At 38.6% G+C, this 21693-nt stretch overlaps 2 protein-coding genes across 3 annotated transcripts; both read right to left on the bottom strand.

Annotated features, from left to right (window-relative positions):
- Nucleotides 1-384: 384 nt before the first annotated feature.
- On the bottom strand, nucleotides 385-9683 carry WDR88 (WD repeat domain 88). Of its 2 annotated transcripts, XM_032447158.1 has the most exons (12): nucleotides 8580-9683; nucleotides 7901-8011; nucleotides 7247-7332; nucleotides 5788-5851; nucleotides 5157-5295; nucleotides 4782-4911; nucleotides 3351-3535; nucleotides 2704-2786; nucleotides 2432-2500; nucleotides 1941-2033; nucleotides 1018-1187; nucleotides 385-465 (listed from the first exon to the last, which is right to left on the bottom strand). In XM_032447158.1, exons 1-11 carry the CDS (start codon nucleotides 8691-8693, stop codon nucleotides 1050-1052), a joined length of 1212 nt encoding a protein of 403 aa, XP_032303049.1. In that variant the 5' UTR covers nucleotides 8694-9683; the 3' UTR covers nucleotides 385-465; nucleotides 1018-1049. The 2 variants fall into 2 exon arrangements, with proteins under 2 accessions (XP_032303049.1, XP_015729430.1); XM_015873944.2 differs by lacking the exon at nucleotides 385-465 and having other exon boundaries at nucleotides 476-1187.
- A 115-nt stretch (nucleotides 9684-9798) lies between these two features.
- Nucleotides 9799-21693, bottom strand: GPATCH1 (G-patch domain containing 1). Its single transcript, XM_015873933.2, has 20 exons — nucleotides 21383-21693; nucleotides 20462-20596; nucleotides 20093-20178; nucleotides 19511-19671; nucleotides 19075-19172; nucleotides 18853-18911; nucleotides 18277-18522; nucleotides 17338-17485; nucleotides 16634-16713; nucleotides 15878-16082; nucleotides 15237-15524; nucleotides 14655-14836; nucleotides 14245-14372; nucleotides 13863-13996; nucleotides 13315-13484; nucleotides 12438-12645; nucleotides 11998-12108; nucleotides 11441-11565; nucleotides 10788-10933; nucleotides 9799-10111 (listed from the first exon to the last, which is right to left on the bottom strand). Exons 1-20 carry the CDS (start codon nucleotides 21456-21458, stop codon nucleotides 10090-10092), a joined length of 2808 nt encoding a protein of 935 aa, XP_015729419.1. The 5' UTR covers nucleotides 21459-21693; the 3' UTR covers nucleotides 9799-10089.

Below are 21693 nucleotides of genomic sequence, written 5' to 3'. Positions count from 1 at the left end.
CGGCCCCGCACCGCCCCGAGGAGCGGCTCACCTGCGGAACGTACCTCCATCAACAGCTGAGCGAACATCCTGCTCCAGGGATCCTCCCTCTGCTGAGTATCTTGGAAAGAAATGTTGAAAGCGCTGAAAATGCCGCTGTTAGGAACAAGGCTTCCAGACACTTTGAAACACAAAATATTTTATTAATTGATATTCACACGTACACTAAGTAGATATAAACCTCAGGTTGCTCCCCAGAATACCGTGCTCTGTGCTGGGTGGACCCTTATTAGACAGAACTAGTTTGTGCTGAATTGTGTCAGACAAACTACAGCTTCTTCAGATGGCTGGAGGTTATTGCACAGCAGAGTTACAGGAGTATGGCAGCAAGAGGGAAAACAAGTTCATTGTGTTACTTACGAAGCTCCTTCTGATGCCCTCTGAAAGCCAAGATGCTGTGTGCCATAGTGAAGAAGAATTGTTTATCTAAGAAATGGAAGGAAACTTGACAATAATTTATAATTCATACATGTTCATTAATAAACTGAGCTTGGAACTGTTGTATTCATTTAAAATTGTTTAAAATTTACCAGCAGGCAAGTAAATAATTTTGTCCTCCAGTCCCACACTACACAGACTTCAGCTGCGGGGCAGCTACAATCTTGATGTGAGGAGGCACAGCTGCTCAGGGGATCAGCAAAGTGTGGGATCATAGAATTGTCTGAGTCACAACGGACCCTTAAAGGCATCTGGTCCAACTTCCCTACAGTGAACAGGGACCTACAGCTCCATTGGGTGCTCAGTCATTGTGCCTGCAGGGATGGGGCATCACCACCCTTATCATCATCTTTCTTCCTTGTATCCAGTCTAAATCTCTCCTCTCTTAGTCTGAAACCATTTGCCCTCGTCCTGTCACAACAGACCCTGCTCAGCAGCGTAGTTTATCATTCCTCCAGAATACTATGGCAGCACAAGATTAAACATTCAGCTTTATATGTGCAGTACATGAAGGTGTACAGACACTCCACTTATACTCACGTATGTTAACATCCAAAGACTGCCAGATGAATTTAAAGATCAGGAGGGATGGAAGGTGGCGATGGCAAAATATTTCTTGCTGGAGAAGACAGACGACAGAATACACACTTGGATATCACTTCAAAGTCACTGTGCTGCAGACTTAGGAAAGGTCTTTCACATTCTTCACACTGGTATGAATACAATGAAAATGGCAGTTTGGTTAATCATGTGATAGATGTGCATTATTGCCCTCAGAATTCAGCTCTGCACACACACAGGTAGGCCAGATTTCTGAGATCCCCTGAATAAAGTTACACTTGATGTGAGCTCTGATTATTTTTTTTCCACTCATGCAGAATCATGCCTTATTTTTGGGGTAACCCGATGGTATCCAGTTCTAAGCTGTTCTGTCTTGGTGGCAGCCACTATGTGATTTTTGTGGGTTTTTATATTGTTTTTCAAATCTGACCATAATCTGATGAATAATTTTGATTTTAGTGGGCGTGTGTTGAAAGGAAAAAGGAAAAGAAAGAAAGGAAAGCTGCTACAGGTAGATAGATAGTAGTAATTTTGGATGGAATATTAACCCGGAATAGTCAGGATGAAGTAGTTTTGCTGCTGACCACATACGTGAAGTCACTCTTGCAGTGGACTCTATGCAGCATTAATTTCAAATTTAACAGAAAACACAGAAAAGTCAATGACATATTTTATTGTTTGATGCAGCTCTGCATGTGAATTGGTGCCCTTACCACAACCAGTTTTAAAGGAGAACTGTTACTACTACATTCCACCCCCCCAAAAAAAGGTGGGCAGATCTTTAACAAAGAAAGAACAACCTGTTAGTGCTTTCAAGTAGCAAATCTCAGGCTTCCCTTTAAAAGTCAAAGTTTGTTCCTGGATGAAGTATGAGGTGTGACTAGGAAATAAATTGATACAACCTGAGCAATTTTTGAGCCTTTTTCTTTTCTGCTTTCTATCACTGAAGGTAAGCAATCCATCTTTTCAATGTTCCACAGTCTCAAAGTGGAATCCTGAGAAATAAAAGCAATCATTGTGACATGTTTGTGCATCACCAAAACGCTGATCTACATGATTTCTGAGAAGATGAGCTCTCAATTCTTTAGATGAGTCTCTCAACAGGAGAGTGCTAAACCTCTGTCACGTTTAAGCATCGTATCTTTGGAAACAACCTGCAGCAATCTTAAAACTGCATGGATGCTTTAAGAAAACAAAAAATAAACACAGTTATCACATTCTTTTTAAGATTTTCTATAATTATTTGATGTAGATGTTGATTAGAACATAGAAGGTTTATGAGCAACTGTATTATTGTGAAACATCATTAAGCAAAACCTGACACAAAGGGATGAAATCTTCACATCCATTTATGATTTAGCTCTTGAAACTGCATCAGGGAAGTGGTGATCACCTTTGAGGCTGAAAGAATCCACTTCTTGCTTCTACTAATTGCGACATCTGTCACCCAATCCCAGTGGCCCTACAGTAAAGCAAAATCTAACTTAAAGCCAAGGTAAGAATATATTGTTCTAACAAATTACACTGCACAAAGTCAGCATGTATTCCTGCCCGTATCTGCAAAGGATGGGCAAGGATATTGGGTAACAATAAATACAACGCTTTGAAAGGAGCACACACTTTACAGCTTCTCATCAAACTACTGGCCAAATAAAACCGCAGTACCTTTAAGCTTAACTTCTTATATCCTGCATCTGTTTCCCATACGACTATTGCGTTGTCGTATCCACCAGATAGTACAAGTGATGCTGAAACATGGAATCAGAATATTTACAGTATATTTGCTTTGATGTACAGGCTAGTAAGAGACTCCTTCTAGCACTGTGTCAGACTTGGTTAACACAATATAAAGAATGAGCTATTAGTCCTGCCTTGACAAGATGCCTGAAGTTCCTTTTGGCTATTTGTTGCTAATGTTCTTGATTTTATAAACAGTAAGCCTAAGTTTACATAATAGCAATGTAATAGTAAACAGCAATAGTAAAAATAGTAATAGTAGTGAAGTAGCAAAAGGGAACAGCTAATTAGACCAAAACATAAAGAAACTCTCATCAGCCCATTCCAGTGAAGAGATTCTGTTCCAGTACAACGGCAGTTTGCAATAATACAAATTTCATGCTTGCAGAGGAGCTGCTAGTCTGTGATCTGGTCATCAGCTTCAATTTAAGCAGAGATCATTTTCTTGTAATTAAATATGCTATCTTGGAAATGACAAATTACTTACATGATTGGAGCGGTGACTTGTGGCTCACCTGTTATGTCACATACACAGACACTGAGTTACACCATGTGCTGGTATTCAGATAACTCACCATCGTGGCTAAAACAACAGGAACTAACAGAACCCTCATGTCCCTGGTTCAAGGTAACAGGTCCACGACTCTGAAATGCTTCTGTCTTTATGTCCCATATTTTTAAGCTCCTGTCCCAGGATGCTGTGCACAAGTAACGACCATCAGATGTAAAGCAGCAATCAGAGATAGCATTGCTGTGTCCCCTAAAACATGAAAACACCCCAACAGTGAGGTTTTGTAACCATTATCAAGCTCTCAGAGCCTCTTGCAGCACTGAGCGCTCGCTCCATCCATTAGAACACCATAAATGTCCTGAATGTTAACTGCATGGATAGATCTGTAAAGCCTCTGGAACTACTCACAGCCCTGCAGCCTGCATGGGTTTGGGCCCCTTGCAGGGTGAGCCACAGGCTGGAGTCAACCCCAACATTGTGTGAGCAATTGCAGCTACAGAACAACCACACTTCTTTAAAAGCAAGTTACCAAAAAAGTCATGTGAATTTTCATTCTAATACTCAGAGGAAAGTGATGAATCAATTTATATTAAAGTCTATAAAAGGAATTTGGAAGCTCTGGAACAGGCTAAGAACTCTGGGGCTTCCTGCAGTCTGCACCAGGGGAGGGATCACGAGCATCTCTTACAGGAAACAAAGCTGTCGTCACTGTGATTTAAAGGAAATATTATTACAATGCTCCAGATTGAATTTCCCATCCAAAATAATTCCTAATCCCTCAATAGAGCATTTTATTACTGTTTAAAGGCACTCTCTGTTTATCGTTGTTATAATTCAAAGCTATATTTGTTGAGTTTATTTAAAGCTACTGCTATTTTAACAGTTCACTTGATATCTATTGTATAATTTATTCTTAAAAATGATAACAACGCCCCACATTGGCCTAATTTTTAAATGTAATACTTATTTCAGTGAGAGATGTACGGGTTTAGCACAGGGAGCTGTAGGAGCTCACAAAGAGCACATGAGAGATGAAAAGAAGCCAAAGAGGGAAGCCAAAGATGGTCTATAATTATATAGGAAAAACTATTAAAATTCTAAACGACCACTGTATTATTTCTCCTTCACTACATAATGCTTTTAAAGGCTTCTTTATTCCATGTAATATTTGATCTTCTCACTTGTCAATTATAAATTCTTCCTAATTATTAAGAATTACACCAATAAGTTTATACTTCAGCACTATATCGCATATGCTTCTTCCAATGTATATAAAACAACATAAGAGCTCTAAAACTAGCACAAAAATGCTGCCAAAACACAACTTTTCAATTATTTACAGCAGGAAGCTTGAGTGGAAATTTTCATTCACGCATTCCATGTATATCATCTGCTTATATATAAATTAATTAGGTCAAATCTTGCCATAACTCACTGATAATTGTCAAGGATGCAAACAATACCACGCATAATTAACTATAGCATTATTTCTTACTCTTTAATAGTAATTGAGGTGGATCGAGCTACCATATCCCACAGCTTTATAGTCTTATCATATGATACTGAAGTCACTCTCTGATTACCAGGCTCAAAGCAGCATCTTGTGATTGTACTCCTGTGATGACCTATGGAAAACACACCAAGAGGAAATACTGTAAAGCTGCTTCCCAGCTTTGAATCATTAGCTTTCCATCTCAGTGCATGGGTCTGAAGGGCAGAACTACCCACAGCAGCTATGCACCAGTCTATCTCCAAAACACTGACGTTTATCAAGGAAGGGCATCTGAACCGAACTGAGTTCATTATAATTATTAAGAAATAAAAGAACTCGAGAGCTGCATAAACAAGACTTAAAAGTCATAAATCTTACCTTGGACACGTGCCACCTTTGTTGCACGTACTGCATCAAAAACAGATATGGCATTGCCATTTTCCGAGCCAGATACCACATATTTGCCATCACGGGAAATATTACATGAAGTTACGATACCTTCATGTTCTATTGTCCACTAAAGAGAAAATAAAGGGTTTTGGAAACACACTTGAGGGTTAGAGATAAGAGTCTTTAACAGCACTGGCTTTAATCTCTAAGTAGGCTCAGAAGAAACGGGCTTGGTATTACTTTAGTTTGGTGAAAGGTGATAGAAGCATTTACATCCAATTCTATTTGTAAAATAACAGTAAGTTTAAAATTAGATAGGGATATCTTGTTCAAATCTTAAAACATTAATTCAATCAGTCTAACATCTTCTGAGACAGATGATTATTATTACAGCCATTTTTATCTGAAATAACCGAGACATCTTCATCATTAAGGGACTCAACATGATCAAACAACCAATCAGATCAAAAGCCAGACTAAAAATCAAGCCTGAATACCCTGATTGTAATGAATTGTACAAAGATAGAATGCTTTGGATTTTTTTATTTGCCAGTAATGAAGGAACGCATCTGAATTTTACAGCTACACCTTCCTGAGGATGCACTCAAAGGATACATACAAGCACTTTTCCCGTTTCCATATCCCAAGTCTTGACAGTTCTATCATAGGATGATGTTACCACTCTAAAAATGACCATGAAAACAGCACTCAATGTTTTCGCTCAAGAGAAGATATTTGAAAATAAATGCTTTTAATTCCGACAACGACTTACCATCCTGACTCATTCATTTGTAAACACCGCAGCCAAAATTGCCTTTTGCAGTTTAAAATGTGTAATTATTTATATTTCAAATACAAACTAACAATAATGTCATGTACGTGATGTTCAGACACTGATCTGCACAAACACAAACCCACATTACACAGCAAAGCTAATTGATGAGAAGTGGCAGGTTTCCATGAATGAGGAGGTCACCAAGTTTGCCCTCACAGTATTTTATTTTAGTATTTCCAATTATCTAAAATAACATCTACATGGAATGTCACAGTATTTGTAGCACAGGGCAAATGGTTTTAGTTCTATTGTGGCTTGTTTTTCTGTTTTTGATCAAGTTTACAGAATGCCGCTTGGGCAAGATTTTGCCCAGGAAACTTTATGTGAACTAAAAATATGTGAACTAAAAATATATTCTCAAACCTATTCTTTTCATTATGTGTACGTTGCCTTCACTTGCATCATTTCTGCTCCTAAATGGAAGCACTTAGCACGAGAAGTAACAAGAAGATAAGGAACTGGTGGCATTTTCTGTTGGGAGGCAGCAGGCAGAAGGGCACATACACAATCCAGTGATCAAAAAGTGATCAGTCAACTCTTTAATTTGATTTAAATTGATTTAAACTACAAATTAATGATAAAATATAGCAGAAATAATAGCACTGGAGGCAACACATGACATCCTCTACTCAACCAAATGTTAATGCGTGCTGCAGTGTTAATTATTATACCCAGAGATTGACACTAGATAAGATACATTTCTTCCTAAATTGAAATTACAGGCTTAATGGAAAGGATACGGAACATTAATAAACAATACAGAACTTTTATGACCACATAAATCTCAGTGACAGATGAACCCCTGTGCCTTGGCTTCGGTGTTGTTCTTCTATGCAATACCTCTGCTCCTTTCAGAACATAAACCATGGACTCCCAGCCACAAGTAACTCACAAGTAGTAATTCCTTTGCCCTGAAAAGGTCGTGACTTGGACTGTTCCTTCAGTGGCCACCAAATAAAAACCAAAAGATTTAAGCACTGCTGTACAAACTGTATGCGAAATGAACTGAAGATGAAGGAGTCTGGCAGTGAACAAGCTGCTACCAGACAAAGATAAAGGGATAACGAGCAGAAAATTAAGCAATAGAAGCTTGACTTTGATGAACTAGAAAACCACAGAAACAACTGAGTAACTGGTTTGTTCTAAATTTGTCCAACGCTTTTCACACATAATCACATTTAACCTTGAAAATCATGTTAATTGTCACCTACTTTTTTAATAAATAGTGATAGCAAATAGTCACCTTCTGCCATCAGGACTTGGGTTGCATTCAGAAACTGGGGCTGTGTGCTCTTCAAACATTTGAACAGGAAATCCTTTGGCAACATCCTTAAATAAATCCAGAGGAGTTTGATTGGGAAGTGCTTTTTTGTGGAAAAAAAATAACACAGCACCACAAAACCAAAGGAAAACAAAGCTTGGGAAATAAGGTTAGCCTGACGTGTGATCTAATCTAAAAATACAAACAGCAACTTATTTGTGTATTCCAAAAACCAATTGTGAATGCTGTGTTCATTCACAGTAACCTATGCCTAACTCTACACTGATAGCCATGCTCATCAATAGTGTCCATCTAAGTGCTGTCTCATGTTTCACGAGCCTGTTTCCACACCAGCCTGGTCCAGGCACCAGTACCAGGACTTTTTGTTGTTGTACAGAACCAACCAGAGGTTCACTGCTGTACTGCAGTGATACGGATGAAGACCAAAACTGCAAAAAGGCCAACATCCATCACACTGACCAACATTATCATTCCTTGCTCATCCTACTCTGCCACCTTCCTCTGTGAGGAGGCTATTTCAGATTCTTTACAAAATTATTTCACCCCTCATATTAAGGCATCAGCGCGATGGACGTTGGTTTGGTTTTTTAATTTGTTGTTGTGTCCACAACATACCCAGAGCTTCACTGTTCTGTCGTAAGAGCACGAAAGTATTTTTGAGTCTTCACAGCAAAAATGGCAGGAGCTCACAGTATCGCTGTGCCCTCTCAGAATTTTAAACTGAATCTGTAAGCAAATAGAGCAAAGTTTAGGAAATCTTCTCCTGGAAGCCCTTGGGGCAGCCATGCCCACACAGTGCAGTGCAATGCAGCAGCAGAGCTCTGTGTGGAGAGGACACATCCTGCTCCAGCACTGGGCTGCAGCTGCTCGAGTTGGTCACAGCCTGGTGGAGAAAGAAAAACTGATGGATTTGATTTGTATTTTCTGGAGAGAATGGGCTGGGTTGTTTTCTTTTGTTTATTTTTCCAAGTTTCTCTCAAGCAAAGTAATATATATTTTTAAGTCTCAGGAAGTCTCTCCCTCAAGTCTTTCAAAAAAACCTTTGTGTTTCAGTGATTCTGGCCCGTGGAGAGGCAGCACCAGAGGCCCCAAGCCTGTGCTGTTTAGCCACGACCACCACCATCAGTGTGAGCCATACTCTGAGAACGTCTTTCTCCAGTCACTGAGCGCCCACCACAATTCTGTGTGAACTAAGCCACCGCAAGGCCAACCTGCCCCAAGCGTTAGTGCTGAGCTTTCAGGAGCCCTGAACACACTCTGCTGGTGCTCCCTTCCTCCCAGCAGCCCGGCCCACCTCCCCCGTTTGCTCCTGGTCCTCCCAGCTCTCCTCGGCTGAGAACATCTCGGGCTGGGGCTCAGGCAGCGGCTCTATGGCCAAGGGCTCCCCGCGGCTGCCCCCTGCCGCCATGCCGCCCACATCACCTCAGACACGGGCTGCCCGCTGGCGGGAACGCGGCCCTGAGGCCTTGGCTGCACCGTGTAGGTTCGCTCTGTCACCGCCATGCTGGTACAACACAGGGTCAGTTTTATTGCTTCCCTGCAGCAGAGGCAACCTCCTCAAAGCTTTAGATGTTTTCTCTCCCATCCACAGATGTTGGTTTTGGCTTTATTTTAAAAACCACACATTCTGCAATTCAACACACAACTATTAAGCACCTTGCTCTAACAAAGAGCTGCTACAGAGCTGCAGATACTGAAAGATACATCTGGAGTGAAAAAGAACCTACAACAGAGGATTTCAGTTAAGGTTTTTGTTCTTAAGTTTAGATAAGGTTGTTTTGGAGTCCCTGTGCACCTGGAAGGTGATGGGCTGTGGGTCTACTTAACAGCTTGCTGGTTTGTAGCTTACATTAATACTGCAAGCTGCAAGTATTTCCTAAATGTATTGCATGAAATAAAAGTAGTGCTTCCATTGTAAATATACATAATTGCTGAATAATGCAGATATAATTATAGTATTAACATATTAAGGCTAACTCAGCCTTAATTTCTGTCAAACTGACAGTTTAGGTTTAGGTCTGCTATGACAAATGCTATATGTACTTGGGAGATGTTCCAGCTCCAGTTACAGCCAGATGCTGGGAAAATGCAACCTGAATTTCTGCATTATAAATGTTAGAAGCAATAGAAAATACACACACTCAATACATATTTTACATTACTTCAGTTTTTAAGTCCTTAGATTAACTCCAACAAATGTTTGCCCTTCAGAGAGAAGGGAAAGGAGAATGGTTGGAAATAGCTTTCAAAGATGATCGAGTCCAACCACCTGACCTCTTTAGGGCTAACCAAAACTTAAGGCATACTATTGAAGGCAGCTTCGAGAACACTGGCAGACATAGGGAATCAGCCACCTCACCAGGTGCTGCCCATGTCTGACCACCCTTGTGGCTGATAAATTTTTCCTACTGCCTTATGTAAACCACCGCGGAGCAGCTCTGTGCCGTTGCCATCCTTCTTGAGAGATCTAAGGTTATAAAGGTCTGAGGTTATGATTTATTGTACAAAAATGATTTGTAATACTTGGTTTATTAAAATATCTTGCTTTGTGTTAATTAAGACAGAACCTGCAGTATTTCACATTATGCTGCACGGAAGAGGTCTTTTTCAACATTCCATAATCATTATATTTTAATCCTATGAAACATCACAAAATAAACATATAAACATTTACTTTCAAACAAATTCAATATGAATACATTATCTACAATGCTTCAAAGTACATATATACATCACTGATCTACCATCATGGAGGAGATCAAAAATTTGAGATCTAAAAATCACACAGCAATGAAGATGCCTCTTCAATACTGAAGTTGTTTCAATCTAAAAGAAAGAAAGAAAAAGGACAGACTAAATAGTCACATACATCATTAAGAATACTTAATTACTTGAGCAGTTTTTTTTAACCTTAAATTAAGAAATATCAATGACTTTGGATAAAAAACACTTTATCTCAGTGCACAGCAAACACAAAGACTTCCAAACTATCAAACAAAGTCAAACTACTCTGTGCACTGCTCCTTGCTAAAGCACAGAATCATCACAAGTATCAAAGCCATACAGTGTATCCGTCTGAACTGATCTCTTGGTGATTATCAACAAAATGAAGCTGACTTAAACATTCAGAAGCAGACAACATTGCTTCCAACATTTCCAAGTAAAGACAGTAGACAAAGTCATGGAAATATGACTCGCCATCTGCATTTCTTGAATTCCTTCAAAGCATCATTCACCTGTAACTATAAACCCTGATAACTAACATAACGTTCTGTGTAGACCCTTTTATCTCTACAGGCCTCCATTATAAAATGAATTACCCCACAGCTTAAGATACCTGCAACATTTCCTCACTTCATTAAACAAACTATCAGGATTTAGAAACAAAGAAAGACCTGCTGATCCATATTTGCTATGAATAAGTTTACTGAACTGCAAACTCCTACACTGAGGTTTCATTTATCCACTGTAAAGTCTGCAAGTACTTCAGTCAACTATTTACCTTCTTAGAAGTTCCTTAGGTGACAGGTTTGTAGAATCTATATCACTAAGGCTGTCACTGCTGTCTGTAGTATCTGAGCTGCTGTCTTTTTCTGACTTTTTATTCTTGTGTTTTCCTTTGGTTTTGTGTTTCCTGTGTTTCTTTTTCTGTACAAAGAAAAACAATTCATTATACCACAGTTTTCATTTTGAAAGAGCTGGTTTCTTCTGAAAGGTGATAACAACAAAAAAGCAAATGTCTCCAAAAGTCAGTTTAATCATAGACACTACAATTGAAATACTTAACAATGACTTTTGCTGGGGCACTATCCAGCCTGAGCTAACAAAGAAAAATAAATGCCAAAACTACTCATCTCTTTCCAACACTTCAACCTCATCAAAACAAGAATTTGATTATTCGTTTATATAGAAGTTGTGAGTTATACACAGCTCTCAGAATGTGTCTGACATCTTCCATCTTCAGCATCAAACATTAAACACTAACATTCTGTCTGTACTCACATTATATAAATGGGAAAAGCAGCACTTAGCTGAATGTTCTCAGATTTCAGCCTGAAATCACCTGAGAATCTGTTATTCCAGCTCAAACACACTAAATAAATCACAAGAAAATTTGATCAAAGAACCAATAAATCAATTATTTTAATTAAATACCTTTTCCTTTTTATGTCTGTGATCTCTCTTAGTCTTGTGTTTTTCTCTGTTCTTTTTATGTTTTTCTTTCTTACTAGGCCCTGGAGAACTTGCTGGCACCACTGTTTCTTGTTGCCACGTAGAGCCTGAATTGCAAAGCAAACGCAGAAACAAAAAATACAAACAACAACAAAAAGGTAATTTTTATATTTAAATTCTATATTAATGTAACAGGCTGGTTTAAGAAAAGCTTTCAAATAGGTGTGAAATGGGTAAACTTCTAACTGAATGTTCCTACTGTAACGAAACACCTTTTCAATCCATTAATAAGGAAACTGCAATGCTCATTCTATATCTCCATTACAGTTCATTAACCTTGACTCTGTGGAACTACAACGAAGTTAGTACAGGCAAAAAGATTCCTGCTAGTCCCTCACAGCATGGAAACTAAGCGCGTGTTGACATGTTTGACCTGACATGTAAGTAGTAAGGTACTGATTCACAAACATTTACTAAAGATGTATGTATATTTTTCTTTAACACATAGAATTTATACGCTACAAGTCTACAGAACCTACCAGAAGAAAAAGATGGAGGCAACTTTGGGCCAAATTCTTCTGCATCATTCTGTTCCTGCTTCAGAGTAGCCAATGAAGAAACACCAGGCTCATCTTTGATAGCCACGCTGTCTATGAAAAACAAACAAACAAACAAACTCAATTCATTTGAAAGAAAATACTTCTTTCAAGAATTATCAGAGAAAGTTACTGATCAGCAGCCTTTATCTCCATGGATTGCCAGGGCCAACTGCACAACTGACATCCGGAATGATTTCACCATATTGCCTCTGGTTTTGTTTGTTCTGTGGGTTTTTGTTTTTTTTTTATTAAACAAAAAATAGACCTATTGTACAAGTCAGTTCAGAGTGTAACGCTGTCCTAGCAATCCCAGGAGTATTTAATTCATAAAGAAAGCTTTTACAAGATGCTTATTTTTGTAAGCACGCATTAAGGACTACCTTGTATGTTAGAAGAAGAACTATCAGGAGGACCAGCTTGTCTGGTGGTTTCTGAATCTATTACTGAAGTATCTGGTTGCTGTTCTTCATCACTCTCTTCCTCAGAAGAAGATTTTTCATCTGAGGAACTCACAAAGATGGCCTTGAATAAGTCCATGGATGGTCTGCTTTCTTCTTCTTGCTCCTGCTCCTTATCTTCATTAGTTACCTGCAAAGCAGTGTAATGAACCACATTTAGATGCCTCAAGAAACTAAAAATCTCTCTCTGATCAGTTAAGCAATAAAATAATTTCAAATATGCTGGATGTATTGACTAACCAATCAAATATCACAACACATAAGAAGTTTACAACCTCACTAATTCTTAGTTCAATCCATTGGACCACTAAGCTTTGTTTCCTGTAACAAGTAATGAAATTTGTGCTCCATGCTCAATTGAAAACAGATCCCAAATTATTACAAATTCTTATTCATTACTTCAAACTTCACTTACACACCAGAGTAAATTTATTCAAAATGAAAACATTTCCTATCTCTGCAAAGTATGTATCCTCCCCCTCAAAGCAGAAAAGACACATACATATTCTGTGCCTGTGAGCAAAGTGGGTACAAAGTGCTGAACTCAACTCCCAGACTGCAAGTGACAATTTATCTGTCCTTAAGCTGCTACTTCAAGTATATCCATGCTTATTGCCCTTGTGAAAGTCTGAAAGTTTTATAACCTCGAAATTCTTTCAAAAGCAATCTCCCTTTTTCCTTACCCTGAGACAGTCCTTTGGCAAACTAATCTTTATTAAACCGATCCATACAGTACACAACATTATTTCCAAGGTTTACAGTCATTCTCCTTTATACTCCAACACCTCTAAGAACCCACCTCGCTGGGAAGCGTTTCAGTTGCCTTTGTTCCACTTTCTTCTGTTGCTGGCACTGGGGGCTTCTGCAGAAGATCAGCTTTTGACCTGGCAAGACTAATGAATTCACTGATAGAATCTTTTTTCTCCTTCTCTTGATCCGATATGTCCCATCTTGAAGGTTTCTTTGGTTCTAAAAAAGCCCCAAACATTCAAATCACTCACATGCCAAATTCTACTGCATTTCATGACCTACTTGATTTTATTTTAGTCTGCTTCTCCACCCTGGTTTGATAATTTTTATCTTTTTAATGAATATTTGACCTATAAAGGTCTCCTCCTGGGTGGAATACATCAGCATCATCTCACTGACTTTAGTTTTTATGTCTGAATTGAATGCATTGAATGCATTTCTTATTTTCAATTTTTATACCTGTTTTTCTTTTATGAAAAAACAAAACCAAAGCCAACAAACCGCCAGATGGATGGATTCATTCCCCATAACAAAGAAAACCATTTCTATATACCACTACTTTATAGCTACACAATTTAAGTAAAACACCAGACTTACTGCTCACACTGTCATTCTCTTGTTTCCTTTCACTTGTTTCTTGTGTTACAGATGTGGTAGGCTCAGACAGAGTTAAGAAATTAAATACAGAATACTTGTCTCTCTTCACTTTTGGTAAACCAACAATGGAAGACCTGCAGGGAAATATCAGTGTTTTTTTATTACTGTCTTCTATGCACAATTAGCTACAACAAATGACAGTAGTACTTAATATGCATTTCATTTTGTCAGAAGAGCTTTATGAGGCCAATTAAAACATTAGGGGATTCTATGATACATCTATTATAATACAAAAAGAAAACATGAAGCCTCAAGACTATGAAAACTCAGAATTTCCAAGAAGTGTTCAAAAATGTAAGAACTTCTAAATTAATCATCTTACTCAGGGTATGGATCAGGAACATTAAATCTTTTGCACAGCAGCTTTTCAGGGTGCCATTCAAACTTGTCTCTTGTGAGTTTGCCAAACATCTTCATCTTCACAGCAGATTCCTTATCATCAATATCATTCTGAAAAAGTCAAACACGGTCAGCTGTGTAACAACTCTATGAATTAACCATTACTGTTGTCATACTAACAACAGGACAGATAAACATTTCAGCGTAGTTTAACAGATCACTGCTTTACATGCATTAAGTCTTTTCAAAGGTTTACTTAACAGGCAACAAAGCATTATGATGTTATGTAGTTATGATGTAACTACAAAGGAGTTTTAAAGAAAAATACTTTTGTAAGGCAGCGTTAAGGCAATAAATAGTTTCAAAGTACTAAAATACCATGACAACATATACCTCCTGGTCCCGAGGAACTTCAACTTTGTCGACATCATCTTCATATTTGGCCCGGGTAAACCTGGATGCCAGTGTTGAGTTGGAGGACTTGTATAACATCGCTGCACGGAAGAATTCCTCTTGTTCTCTCCCTCGTTCCCATTCAGTCATACTTGGGTCTAAGTAACGCTCCAATGTATCTACTGTAAGTTAAGGAAATAAATACGTAGAGATTAAACCTTACCTAAGTTTGATGCTTTTCAAGGGAAAAAAAAAAAAAAAAAAAAAGGCAATCATCCTTGCAAGTATTTCCTGAATATTTATTTTAAGGATAGAATTAGCCTCAATTGTATTTTTCCTTGACAAGTAGAGGCAGTTTTTCACAGCAGCCAAAATGAAAGCATTTGCCAAATGCAAGACAGATATTTTACACAATTTTACTTGTAGTGCTGATTCTTTGCTTGTTATTTTTTAATCCTTTAACCCTAATTTAATAGGGTTTAAATTCAAAGCTTCACCAAATATTTAAAACACAGAGCAAGCAAAAACAAAAAGTACTCCTTCAGAGAAAACTAAAAACGTCAGGATTTCTCTCTTCATTACCTTTTTCTCCTTGTTTAAGGCTTTTCACAAAACTTTCGTATCTTTTTTGTTTTTCTGGATCTCTTGCAAATGGTTTGAAGTCACTAGAACCAGCGTTTGCTAACTGTCCCCCCAGCAACATTTGCCATTTGTGAGAAGCATCATTTGGGGAGGCTGGCTGGAATCTGCTATTCCGGGGCTGCTGAGGCAACATTTTTGCTTTCATTTGTTGTTCAGATGCTTGCTTTACTTGTTTGAGTCTCTCTCTGTCTTTCTCAGACAAGTATTCTAAAACAGAAGGAGCTGGACCTAGGACCAAAAGCAGAAGTGAGAAGTAAGTGAAAACAAAAAGTTAGTTCAACTATTTCTGACGCTTCAGTGGAGTAGGAAGCCTGAGTATACACAGAGAAAATGCTCTTCTGCAACAACACACACTATAATGGCAGAAAAGGCAGATGAAAACTGTTGGTCACTACTGCACCTTTTCGGCTATTTACACATACTTATATTACTTCATAATTTTTATTATTGTACATAAGAACACAAGTGAAACATACATGTTACATTAGAGCAATGTTCAAGTTTGGAACAATTTTTTACTGCTAAATAAACAAATTGTGGACCTAAAGAACAAGGAAAGGCACGTCTGCATCTACCAATACCTTTTAGAACAGTCTCTCCTAGTTGTTCCCTTCTCTCAGACGCATTCAGTGCATGCCTGCCTTGTTGTGCACTGTCACTCCCCAGTTTTCCACTTGATTCTTCTAACACCTTTTGTAATCGGTAGTTTTCATTCCCAGCTGCTATTACAGGCCGAAAGTAATGGACTGGTCTGTAATTTCGTGGCAGATCAGGTGGCAGATAAATCTTCACAAAGAAGTGGAAAAAAACAAAACAATCACAAGAGCAAGATATAAACTTCTATTAAACTTTTAGAAATGGGATTGAGAAATGTAGTTTCAATCTAAAAATCCCACAATTTACAAATAACACCAGAAGGAGATACCACATTCTTTTAGACTGCATCACTAAGTAGCAGTAATACAAACTTCTGGAACAGACTGTATATATTGTCAATATATACTATGCCAAACAGAAAAACATGCACATGAAGCAGCAGCAAAAATTAAGCAGTCTTAATATGCATCGCTTGCTTTGAGAATCTGTGCTCCTGATTGCATTTTTAAAAACAGAAGTCATGTATGATTTAGTCAAACTGTTGAATACTTCTGAGCTTAATGTATTTTCATGTCTTTCAGAGTCCTTTATCTCCATTCTTCACCAATCTTCATTGCTTATTACAACTTACATTTAGAAGAACATAACAAGTGTTATCCCACAGTAAAATACACACATCTCACATATCAACTTTGCTTTAAATGTTAATTCTTAGTGCAAAAATGTCATTATCTGCTTACCTTGTTTGGAGCTGATGGCTTTGATGCCAAGGAAAAGCCATCCAAGATTTTGCCTATATATCTAACTTCTGTTTCAGACCCTACAAAAATAACCACAGAGTTGGTCAATATTGAAAACACGCACATTTTGTAAGAACACTCCTGAATGTTTCACGTTTTGCAGAACATTTTATGGGATGTAACTGAACGTGGCTACAAGTGAGACAACGGTATCATGCACATCTAACATGCTAAGTGCCATTAATTGCACACAGCAAACATCAGCAGCTGCTTTAGATATCACTAAATTATTCCATGCACTTGACAGCTGCACTACTAATAGAGAATTGAGATAAAATTTATGAACGTTGCTGTCTGAAAATCAGCAAATTTATCTAAATAAATCTATTTACAAGTAGTGAGTCATATTTGCAGCCATATGTCATAATAACCTCTTTTTTCAGTGCAATTGAATACTGTGTTTCATGGAGCAGCACATGTTGTCCCTTCTCAAAATGTTATTTGGACACTTAATCTAAATTGGCATTAGTGGAAGATTAAAATAATTATTTCCAGAATTGGAACACATAAATATTCCGAGAAGTCTAAGACAAAGCTCCAGGTATCACAGCTAGGAGATACCAATCTACTAGAAGTATTTGAAAAGATGGATGTGTCTTAAACTCAGACGACACAAACTCTTTCAAAACAACTACAATTCTTACTTTTTTTGGATCTATACTCCTTAGGTGCTGTCCAGCCATACAAGCCATCTCCAGGTTCTTCATCTTTTAGAACCGTATCATATTTTGACAACGTTTCAGTTGCATAAATATCGTCATCTTCCTCCTCTAAAGCTCCTACACCAAAAGCCTACAATAGATTTCAAACAAAAGTAATGAGAACTCAAAAATGTGAGAATTACATTTTAAGTCACTTGTTGGAACACACCTATGTCTGTATGTTACCACCTACAGTATGTGAGGTGTCCAATGTACATACATGTATTGGGAAAAATGTACTACTTCACATAAAGAAAACCAAGCGGTCCCAAGTCGGTGATGATGGGTCTGGGAGGAAGCAAACATATCCTACACGTTTCAAGCCCCTCGCAGGGTGTAACAATAAGTTGGGTCTGTACAAGGTGAGGACAGCAGCCTAATTCTAGAGGTCAGACTTTGAGTCTGGTTAAGTGCTGTTAAAATTATTGAGGGGGAAAAAAGGTATGAAAATTAATGGAGTGTAATTCTCAGAATTATATAAATTGACAGAGCTCTTCCTACATAAAAACTACAAATACAACAGAAGAAAGTAAAAGCCCTCTGCCAGATTCAGCATCACTGAAAGAATTCAGTAAAATTGGGAAAAAAAACAAACTAAAATCATATTCAATATCAACTTTCCCTAATCAAAGTACGGCAAGAATGTTCGTAGTTCAATCACTCATTTTACCCTACTAGTTCTCTTTAAAAACATTGACAAACATGGTTAAGAGTTGGAAGGATTTATTTAATATGAAGATATGGGCAAGTTAAACAATAAGGAAAAGATAAACTCCTAAACCTGTTTTCAAACCATGCTTACAGTTTCTTACAATAAGTCTACAATGATGAGGTGCCTCCCATTGCAACACTACTAATGAAGTACCTGAGACAATACCTTACCTGGCCTGTGATCCCTAGTTTTCTTTGTCTGCTGCTTCTCACATCACCAATTAAATTACTCGGGTCTTCTGAATCAGCTGCAAACAGATTAAGGTGTTCTCTTCCAGACGCACCAAACAAAGCTTGTGAGGGGTCCAAACCCTTATAGCCAAGTCCATGGACATTCTCTTTTGGAGTCAAATCGACAGGCATGACATCTTTTGGTGCAAAGGTCACATTTTCTGGCTGATATTCATCCTCTTCATCCTTGTACAAAATAGAAGTATGTAAGAACAACAAAGTTTTGTATATTTGGCTTTTACAACATCTAGTTAATATGAGACCAGGCACGTTCAAGTTTCTGTAACTACATACTAAATTATTTATGAACTACACATGCCCAGGTAACAAAAGAACAAATGTAATTACACTCAACCTTTCTCATAATAAACATGGTAAATATTCACAAATGCTTTAACAAAACTTTAAACTGTGTTAAAGTTCTGCTTAAAACGTCAACAAGTTTTCCATAAAGGGTGTTAACGTACATAAGTTACTTATACATAAGAAAACAAATAACTTCTGCCTGTACAATACCTCGGAACCTTCTGACAGCCCAGGTGGTAATGCACAGCCATATATTTTCACTTCAGGGTCTGTAACAGATGCAACAGCATCACAATTAATTTAAAGTTCACTACCAAATTTCACTATGATTAAATAAACAGATTAAATAAAAGGAAGGATTAAAAAGGACTTTCTAACGGGTGTGTGAATGTAGCTTTCTACAACTGAGCTCAGGCACCTCAGTGAACTTACCAGGTTTCTGCCTACGTGGCTTCCTCTTGACTCGTGGTCCAATTCCTTGTCCTTCTTTCCAGCCCATTTTTCGCAACAGTTCAACCCCAATTGTTATTCTAGAAAGAAAACAAAGGAAAGCAAAAATAAAAAACTCAAATCACAATTCTAACATTGCACAAAATAGAACAGAAAGTTAAACCAATTTAGAGTGTGCTTTTGTAACATACTTTCAATTAAAATCTGAATGCATCAACATTTGCATATATGCTGCATCAGTTTGTAAGTGTGCGCCTGGCACAAGTCTGCACATACAAAAACATCCACAAGGAGGCCTCTCTGCAAAGGCAACACTGCAGACTTTGCAGCCTCTTCCATGAATTACTCCAGTCAAACATTGCTTCTCTTATCAATGCAAAAGGAATTTCTAAGCTAACTTTTATTTCAGTTTACTTACTTTGACGGTCCTATTAAGTCATCAAATGCACTAGTTCCTGGAATGGCAGCAACTACTCCAGCAATCTGTCTAGCTTTCTCTTTTATTCTGTCCTTAGCTTTGGATGCAAAATCATCTGTGGTTGTAATATCTTTAGGGGCTATCCCAAACTCACTAAGATCCTAGAAAAGACAGGCAAAACAGAAAAATTACATTAGAAAATGTTTTCCCTGAACTACTTACTGTAACAGTAAAGTAAACAGGGTGCAGCCCTTACATTGGCAACATTTTTCAAGACATTTAGATAGTTGATTTCTATGTAACTCAAATGGTCATATTTTAAACAGCTTTGAAAGCATTTGTATCTCATGATAAGAGAAAAAGAAAAGTTCGAGATATTGGGGTTTTTTAATACTGAGATTACGTGAACTTCCTAAGTGAATCTGTTAAATATCCTATAGAACATTGGAGTATAACAAGGAACTCATGAACTAATTTTAAGTTTACCACAGTTTTTGCTATTTAAGTTATTTTTTCATGGCCAGAAAAACTTACAATCATGGCAACAACTTCCAAAAGAGATCTATTTCCTTCTAAATTTACCTCTTCATCCATGAAGTCTTCTGGTCCAAGAACGGTTCTGTCTGCTCTCTTCTGCCGCGATGATACAAAAGCTGAGGGCGTCCATCCTTTAAAGGAGGCAAACCACCAAAAGTGAGGGACTGCAGACTATAACAAAGCATCTGAAAACAATTCAAACATTTGAACCTTACACCTAAAGGATACATCAGAACATTCATAGAGCTGCAGTCTGAGAAACAAAGCTTAAGAAACTCCAAAAATCCTGTTCCAAGTATTAACATAATAACAAAGAGCAGGAGAAAAAATAATCAATGACATTTCTTTCTTTTTCACTGATGTTACATTGCAGTCATCAAGCAACCCTTCCCAGCTGACACAGAAGTATCTCACCTTCCTTAGTGCCAACAGTGTTAAAATAACCAGCAGAGAATCCACCAGTAAACGCCCCATGAAAACGCTGATATCGCCCCTTTGCATCTTTAACCGTCTGTTCTTGAAGAGGAACTGGCTTCTTAATTCGTTCACCTACAATGAGATAAATCAGAAAGCAAGTCATAACACTATGTAAAGAATGGAATCTCTACTTGCTCCAGAAGCCATTTCTTCCCTTGCAATTAGGAACAGGACCAAATAGCACCTACTCTGAAACTGTCCATTGACAAAACATAGTATTCGAAACACATCCCATTCATCAAGGGAAGTTAGTGAAGCCCACACTGAACCTTCCGAAGGATCCAGGCATTCAACTGTACTTTACGTTGGTAATGAACTCACACTGACAAGGCCTAATCCCCTTCTCATACAATCTCAGTCAGACATACAACAGCATTATCACCATTTACTGAGAACTGAGAGTCCCTGCCTTGGCTAAAAATAAAATTGAACACTACTGTTTCTCTAAGGGTTGGTCCACAAAAACCATCGCTCCCAGACCATGGTTTATCATCGTTCTGTTTAAGAAGGACCTCTCTTCTCACAGCCCCCTACTGCTTTCCAGCCCCCGATAGGCAACAAAACCTCTTTACCATCAGCAGACAGCTCCCAAACAACACTCGCTGCCTGTTGGCTTGTGTTGGGTCGAACACAAACGTATGACACAGCACAGAGCTGCACTCGCCTCAGAAGTTACAATGAAAGCCAAGCAAGGCACGGACAAACTCAGGCCGCGAAACGAGCCCCGCGCGGGCAGCACAGGCCCCGCCGCTCCCAGCACAGGGCCAGGCTGCTTTATTTCGCAAGCCAATCCTTCAGAACACCCAAACAGACTCAGAAAGGCGGAGGAGGCCAGGCGGGCTCGCTGGGCTCCCTTACCCTCCTGCAGGGGCTGCAGCGCCGTCCCATAGCTCACCACATCCTCCTCCTCGCCGTCACTCGAGTCCGCCGCCATCTTGACGCGACGGCAGCTCGCGCGGGTCAACGCAGGGTCACGTGATGCGCTGGGATGGCCCGGCCCTCAGCGGGCGGAGCTGGCTGAGATTCTCCACAGAGCCCAGCACAGCCGTGTGGAAACGGGATGTAACTCTAATTAACGGCAATTAATAGCACTAAATAAAGGCAAACACTGGACACGGTGCCCATCTACCTACGGCCTACAGAGGCACCTCACAAGGGAAGCAGTTTCA

The sequence above is a fragment of the Coturnix japonica genome, chromosome 11, assembly GCF_001577835.2.
Source record: "Coturnix japonica isolate 7356 chromosome 11, Coturnix japonica 2.1, whole genome shotgun sequence".
In the NCBI taxonomy this organism is placed as follows: Eukaryota; Metazoa; Chordata; class Aves; order Galliformes; family Phasianidae; genus Coturnix; species Coturnix japonica.
Note: the sequence above shows the minus strand (reverse complement) of the source record. Positions and strands in the feature narration are given on the sequence as shown.

Bases quoted from the DNA above. Each gene is read 5' to 3' on its own strand.
- WDR88 (XM_032447158.1), bottom strand. From the start codon at position 8,693: ATGGCGGCAGGGGGCAGCCGCGGGGAGCCCTTGGCCATAGAGCCGCTG. The intron at 4,912-5,156 runs GTAAGATTTATG...TGTTTTCCATAG, and splicing joins AAAGGTGGCACGTGTCCAAG to GTCATCACAGGAGTACAATC. The intron at 2,034-2,431 runs GTGATCACCACT...TTTATTTCTCAG, and splicing joins GGATTCTTTCAGCCTCAAAG to GATTCCACTTTGAGACTGTG.
- GPATCH1 (XM_015873933.2), bottom strand. From the start codon at position 21,458: ATGGCGGCGGACTCGAGTGACGGCGAGGAGGAGGATGTGGTGAGCTAT. The intron at 19,672-20,092 runs GTAAATTTAGAA...TGTCTTTTCTAG, and splicing joins AAGACTTCATGGATGAAGAG to GATCTTAGTGAGTTTGGGAT. The intron at 12,109-12,437 runs GTAGTCCTTAAT...TGTTTTTCATAG, and splicing joins TTCTTCTTCTAACATACAAG to ACAGCGTGGCTATCAAAGAT.